General features: G+C 36.4%; 1 protein-coding gene across 1 annotated transcript in view; it reads right to left on the bottom strand.

Annotated features, from left to right (window-relative positions):
* The window catches only part of LOC124897664 (receptor-like protein 12), a 24009-nt gene extending 16816 nt beyond the window's left edge, over positions 1-7193 (bottom strand). The window contains exon 1 of the mRNA XM_047410830.1: positions 7116-7193. Coding sequence (XP_047266786.1) covers positions 7116-7193 — 78 coding nt within the window. The remainder of the gene's footprint in view (positions 1-7115) is intronic.
* Positions 7194-8215: the final 1022 nt, after the last annotated feature.

Below are 8215 nucleotides of genomic sequence, written 5' to 3'. Positions count from 1 at the left end.
TTCATAATATCATAAGTAGGGGATTCAATACTACACATGGTTCTCAACATTTCATACGTGGGAGGGGATACATTCAACGTGGAAGTACTTTCTTAACTTTAACATCATGTTCACTCATATCACAACCGCAATACATATCAATAACGTGGAATTCATGTAGAATCATAAAGCATAGAGCATGGACTTGTTACTTGGTACTCTTAAGTCATGAAAACATGATTATTATTATTCTAGGCATTTCATCGAACACCTTGCATGCACAATTTAGGCATAGGTGAAACCATAAGATTTTACATCATGAACAATCAAGTTTTACATGTTTTTAATTCACATGGTGTCATAGATTCATAATAACACATAAAGATTCCAACTTGGGAATCATTCAACATCAACTACTTGATCATCAACATCCAACAATATAGATATCATAAATAACTAATTTCATAGATTTCAACTTACATACTAACATAGCTTCATGAAAATACATAAAGATCCCAACTTGAAACCATACAACATGAACATAATCATACCAGAACAAAGTATTCACAATACATGATTTAAAACTTGATTCTTGATCCCCATGGATGAAAGGAATCCATGGATGAACACTACGCTTTCCTTAGATGGAAGATTCTTGATGATTAATGGTGAAATCCTTTGAACTTGGGTCTTCAAATTGAAACCCTTTCTCTTGTTCTTGACAGAAACTGATGAAAAATGATATATTTTGGTCCAAGTGAGACTTAATACTGTGTTTGTGTATATATATAAGGTGGGACAAAAGACTAAAATACCCCTAAGGAAAGGGAGAAAGACGTAGTTGTCTCTCTGTTGACAGTTTTGATATGCTGAAGTAAATTGATCATAAATTTTTACTTCAATGTTAGATTTGGATGAAACTAATTTCATTGGAAAGAAGACTCAAACAGATTTCTATATATATATAGAAGGCCTCCCAGTTAATTATATACAGGGAGTTATGATTGTTTGAAGCTGACCCTGAAAGTTTGGCCTGAAATGCGCCCGGAATACGGGAGCATTTCAAACCAGTGAGTTCAGCCACTGAAATGCACCCAAAATGTGTTCTAAGTATGAACAAGACATACTAGTGTCTTTCCCATTGCAACGCAACTTGAAAATAAAAAAGCAGAGGTCGGGAAGGTCGCCAAATAAATCTCTGAAGTTCGGAGGCTTAAAATATGACTAGTGTTGAACACTTACCAAAAATTCTTCTAAGTATTGGATTTTCTTATCAAGGCTTAAGAAGCTGAGTTAGAGTTAAAATTTTATGGGGTCTTACAATATCTACCCCTTGGGAACATTTGTCCTCGAATAAGACTTGACTGAGAGGAAAGAAAAGACTATCTGAACATGAATGACTGAAACATGATCTCGTGACTGACATGACTAATAAACTGAATATATCATACTGAACATACATATCTGATACATGACTGATGAGCTGAATTAATGCATATCTGTTGCATAATTATATAACTGAACTGATACATGAATGCATAACTGAATATGCAATGGTAATAGATACCAAATTTATAATGGGAACGTGAGAATGAATTTGGATATCAAACTTGTAACTGAAATCTGAACATGAAACTGAATAAGCTTAAGGAGAACTGTTACCTTGAGCTAGATTTGAGTTTGTGTAAAAGAGGTTAGGGTACTTGATTCGCGTGTCTGCTTCTGATTCCCAAGTAGCTCCCTCTACGGATTGGTTTTACCAAAGAACTTTGACTAGAGGGATTTCTTTGTTTCTCTGTCAATGAATCTGATAGTCTAGGATTTCGACCAGAATTTCCTCATAGGAGAGGCTGTTATAAACATCAACGCTCTGAATAGGGACTATAATTGCTGGGTTACCTATGCACTTCTTAAGCAAATAGACATGGAAGACTGGATAAACTGAAGCTAGATCTGAAGGAAACTCGAGCTCTACCTTGCCGAAATGACTGAGAATCTTTAAGGGATCGATATATCGGGGACTGAGCTTCCTTTTCTTGCCGAATCTCTTCACTTCTTTCATGGGAGAGATCTTTGGATAGATAAAGTCATTAGTCTCAAACTCTAGGTCCTTTTACTGAACAAGTATGAATAGGAAATGGAGAACATGGCTAAGTTTGAAACGTGATGCATAAACTGAATACTGTGAATTGGATATCGTGACTAAGTTGTAACATGGGACATAGACTGAGTATCATAAACTGAACTAAGCCAATGAGTACTTGGCTTACGACTGAGATTGGAGATAGAGGGTCACTTATGGGTACCCACCACTCCTAACTGGATTCATTACATAAAAAGAGATTGGCATGTTTAAATCATAAAAGTTTGGGGGTTATAGTTTATCTTCCCCTTGGGACACTATGTCCCTTGAAGAATGCTGGACTTGGAAGAGATACCGAGGGAAATCTAAGACGATGTACAAGGCACCTACAAACTGAATCGTGACTGAATATCTAAGATCTGAAATTGAGACATGATACCTAACTAAGCTGAGCTTAGAGCTACCTGGCTGGTTTATCTGAGAATGGTTACATTCTTCCATGAGATTTTTGTTAGTGCAAAAAGATAGAGAGGTGGGAAGACCAAACTATATGAACTTATCTGTATGAGACAGCTGAGTAATAAGATTGTATCTTGATTAAGATTCGATAAGATGAGTTGAGGCCTATGAACATCATCTAAGATGAAGTAACTAAGCCTTATGTATTGCAATAGAGACTACTTAAAAGATCCACATGGGCGTTGAGTACGAGTGCATAAATATGCTAACTTATATGATTAATTGGATAAATGACAGCTGAATACTGGGTCTGCTAGGATAAACTGTGCTTAGACTGAATAGTTGAACTGAAACTGTAAAGTATCATGCGTAGAAGGTAAGGACTAATTTAGTAACATGAGGTAACTGCACATGGATTCATGAGGTTTGTATTATTTTAGAATGTGAGACCAAGCATACCGCATGATTTGGAAATTGAGCTATTGAATACCTATAACTGAGTAACTGATAACTTTACGCTATAGTCAAGCAAGTCTGAAACTGAATTAAGTTTTTCTGATCTGGTTGCTGAGTTGAAGATGACATTATAATTGAATCTGTATCTAGGACTCATACTGGAGCCGTTGTTAGGTTCTGGTAACTAATTACTGATTGCTGAGGTTTAGGCTAATACTGAAGTACTGAATCTTGATGGCTAAGTAACTGATAACTGATAGGCATGGTCATGTAGGACTATCTGAGTCCTTTACTGAATACTGATTACTAGGCTAACATTATATCTGAGGACTGGGGGACGGAACATCGACCCCAAGGATTCACCGAGGAATCCAAACTGAGGGTATATATGACATATTATGAATTTGTGTGACTGTTAGGTGCGTAACATGAATCACGAGAACTAAGCATTCTATAGAATGAGATACTGGAACACTAATAGCTGAGTAACTGGTAACTGAATTTTGATAGTTACGTGATGGGGCTAACATAATCCAAGGATCTGAACGTACATTCACACTCTATACTTTTACAACTTCTAAATACAACCTCTTTCTATCCATCTACCAGCAAACTAACATGACATTCAAGCCTATATTCATAATTACACCCTTGTGTAAAACAAGCATACGAAATCTTCTCTTAGTCATGAAATATTTACTCTTCCCCATCTAAGCAATAACTCATCACTACACCATTTCACAAGGAGAGCTTACTGAAGGGTTTAAATCAGGAGGACCTGAAGCATGAATGGACACTAACTAAACTTAACACATGACTGAAACCTGAAGAGTAGAATATCAACAACATAGTTTTACCCAAAGGTCTGACCTGATTTATAATTCCGAGTGAGCTAGAATTGTACATGATTCTATAGAAAGCATGTGAATAAGCTGGGTGCATGGAACTGATTCATACTGTGGGGTAAAATAGGACCCCTTGTACTGGGAACTGAAACCATAGATGATTTATGGAAAAAGTAAATGCATGAGCATTGTTTATGACCATAGAGTTGACATGCAATGCGTGAGTGGGTTTTATGATAGCTGAAGTGCAAAACTCTACACTGAGATGAGAATGGGTCGGGAATTGTCTTCCCTTACTACTTTTGTAGATATACATGCACTAATATTAGAATCTGAGGGACCGACTTGGTCACTTAATCTACTATAAAGTACTTGCATTCTTTCTGATACATGCTTGCCTTACTAAACACATCATCTGTTACTGTTTCCTCATAGGCTACTAATATTATATTCACACCTTCATACCTAATTTTAGGTCAATAGACTAAAATTCTTGCTTGCACTGTTCAAGCCTTCTGATTGGTACAAATATCCCCATGAATTCATAATCTGATTAATCCGGATATTATTATCCCACTCTACTATTACTAAGATCCTAGATGCATGCTTCTAACTCTAGGTCATCTGCTATCATAGGATTCTGAGAAGGGATCTGATGATATATCTAAATTTAAGTTAGATAATGAGTTCTCATCATCATGAATGAAATCCATATGAATTTGGAACATACGGGACTGATGAGTATGTGGTCAATCCCATAACTAACTGTAGGGATTGTCTGGGAAAGCCCTATCTGTAGGACTTGAGCTTCACTATTTCTGTTACCTTAAAAGTAAGGTGGAGTTGACATGAGTGAATCAAAATGAGAATCTACATGAGTTTTCTTAGAAAACTTTTCTATAGCACGATCTGAGACATGAAAGAAGGGAAACTGTTCTTAAAACATCTCATAGCCTCCTGCACATAAATATGGCGCGCAACACACCCATGCACAAGACTCTACTAGATGCGGCTTTCAAACTTTATAGGACACTATTGAACCTTAGATATCAAGAGAATTTTTGCTAAGTGTTCAACACTAGTCATATTTCATGCCTCCGAACTTTGGGGATTTATTTGGCGACCTTTCCGACCTCCATTTTTTAATTTTCAAGTTGCATTACGATGGGGAAAGACCTTAGTATGTCTTGATCATATTTAGAATGCATTTTGGGCACATTTCAGTGGCTGAACTCACTGGTTTGAAATGCTCCCGCATTTCGGGCTCATTTTAAGCTAAAATTTCAGAGTCAACTTCAAACGATCATAAATCCCTGTATATAATTAATTGGGAGGTATTATATATATCAATAGAAATATCTTTGAGTCTTATTTCCAATGCAATTGGTTTCATCCAAATCCAATATCGGAGTAAAAATTTATGATCAATTTACTTCAGTATATCAAAATTGTCAACAAAGGGATACCTGCGTCTTTCTCCATTTTCTTAGGGGTATTTTAGTCTTTTTCCGCACCATATATATATACACAAACACAGTATTAAGGCTTATTTGGAACAAAATATATCCCTTTTCATCATTTTCTCTCAAGAACAAGAGAAAGAGTTTCAATTTAAAGACCCAAGTTCAAAGGATTTCACCATTAATCATCAAGAATCTTCCATCTAAGGTATGCGTAGTGTTAATTCATGGATTCATTTCATCCATGGAGCTCAAGAATAAAGTTTTAAATCATGTATTGTGAATACTTTGTTATGGTATGATTATGTTCATGTTGTATGGTTTCAAGTTGGGATCTTTATGTATTTCCATGAAGCTATGTTAGTATGTAAGTTGAAATCTATGAAATTAGTTGCTTATGATATCTATATTGTTGGATGTTGATAATCAAGTTTTTGATGTTGAATGATTCCCAAGTTGGAATCTTTATGTGTTATTATAAATCTGACACCATGTGAGTTGAATACATATAAAACTTGGTTGTTCATGATGTAAAATCTTATGGTTTCACCTATGCCTAAATTGTGCATGCAAGGTATTCGATGAAATACCTAGAATAAAAATAATCATGTTTTCATGACTTAAGAGTACCAAGTAACAAGACCATGCTCAATGCTTTATGATTCTACATGAATTCCACGCTATTGATATGTATTGTAGTTGTGATATGTAGTGAACATGATGTTAAAGTTAAGAAAGTACTTTCACGTTGAATGTATCCCCTCTCATGTATGAAATGTTGAGAACCATGTATAGTATTGAATCCCCTACTTATGATATTATGAATTGTGGACTTTATTCCTATGAACAAGTCAGTAATGTGTGTCAGTTTCCTTCCATCGAGTCCTGGGGTACTTGTACCCAAAAAATATAGTTGTGTGCCTAGAGCCATGTCATGTTGTCACAATATCTTCAGTCCAGCCATGTTCCATAGAATTCAGTCAGTCATGTGACTCAGGAAGTCTCAGAAATCTCATGATCTCAGTCAGTGTCAGGTATCAGTAGAATTACGTCAGTCAACAGAATCCAGGAAAATTAGCTCATGTATAGTTTACTCAATCATGTTCAGTCTCTTCAGGTGGGAGTAGAAGTTAGTACCGAGTGAACCCAAAGATGGGAACTCACCTACTTCAGATGAGGGTATGATTCCTAGAAGAAATCCTTGCATTCCAGATCTCTGTAGCCAGCATAGGTTGAGACATCAACACTTCCAGCTTGAGGGATAATGAGGCGGACATCTGCCGTTCTCTTTTGGGGATACTGCCAGATTTGAGGGTCACTCACAGCTTGTCTTTACCCATGGCACGGTATTGACACCCTTCCAATCAAGGCAAGGATTGGACCTCAGTTCATCTATATTGGCATCATGGAGCATTTCGGTTAAGCTACTACTTCCCACAGTTTCAGTCTTAGAATCAGTAAAAGAACTCAGATAGTTCTTCAGACTTCAGGATTGTCAGATACAGTCAATACAGATACAGTACGGAACTCAGCTAGTTCCATCAAAATCAGGACTGTCAGACACAGTCGCCCATGTTATATCAGTTATCAGTTATCAGTACCATGTCAGATCAAATTTAGTATTCATGTATCACGATATCAGTCTCAATCTTATAATTTTGCATGTACTCTCACGTTTATATTAGTAAGTTATTTAGCATTGTTCATGCATGTAACCCATTGCATATATCCTACCTCACTCATGTACTCAGTACTCTCAATTGTACTGACGCATTTGTGCTATGGTGCTTTCATTTATGTTACACCATAGGTTCCGAGACACGAGATCCATACCAGCAGTAGTTGATCAGTTTCATCTTTCAGCATCAGTGGTGAGCCCTCATCATGCAAGGAAATATTATTCTGTTTCATCGTTGCAGTACTCGGCTTTATTTAGTTATCAGAGTTAGTTGGGGACATGTCCCATCAACTCTCTTTTCAGACAGTTAGAGGCTTTTTAGACTATCATGTTTTCAGATAGTATTTCAGATTATTTTTGGGTATTTATACCCCACCAGATGTTTGATATTTAGTTTGAACCTTACGTCCTATCAGCCTTTGTTCCGCATTATGTTTATATATATATATATATATATATATATATATATATATATATATATATATATATAATTATATATACATATATAGATATCATTTATAGGTTAGCTTGTGGTCCCTCAGGGTCATGAGCACCGTGTAGCAATCTGGTTTAGAAAATTGGGGCGTTACATTTAGTAAGAATGTATGCCAACTGATCATCACTTTGGCAATACCGAAGCTCTATTGTTCCTTCATTGTTGAGATCTCGCAGGAAATAATACTTCACATCAATGTGCTTGCTTCTTCCATGGTTCACAGGATTCTTTGACAACTTGATTGCAGAAATGTTGTCACAAAATATCATAGTATCACTTTTCATCTGGAATTGCAACTCTTTAAGGATTTTCCTAAGCCAAATAGCTTGACAAGCACAAGCTGTAGCAGCTACAAATTCAGCTTCTATACTTGATAATGTGACAACTTTTTGCTTTTTGGAAGACCACGATACAACCCCTGTGCCTGGCGTAAACACATAACCTGAAGTGCTCTTTCTACCATCTTGATCTCGTGCGCCAATCAAATCTGCCTTTTCTCCCTTCCTGTAGAAAATTCCAAAATCCTTGGTTCCTTTAAAGTAACGAAGAATTCTCTTCACAACTAAGAGATGCATTTCAGTTGGACACTCCATATATCTACTTACAAGAATAACAACATACATGATGTCTGGTCTTGCAGCAGTTAGGTACATTAGACTACCCACAATTTGCTTGTAAAAAGTGCTATCCGTCTTCTTTCCGCTCCCATCTTTGGTTAGTTTCAAGCCAAACTCAACTGGAATGTTGGTTGGATTGCAA

Source organism: Capsicum annuum, chromosome 4 (assembly GCF_002878395.1).
Source record: "Capsicum annuum cultivar UCD-10X-F1 chromosome 4, UCD10Xv1.1, whole genome shotgun sequence".
NCBI classification, from domain to species: Eukaryota; Viridiplantae; Streptophyta; class Magnoliopsida; order Solanales; family Solanaceae; genus Capsicum; species Capsicum annuum.
This window is presented reverse-complemented; position numbering and strand designations above follow the sequence as displayed.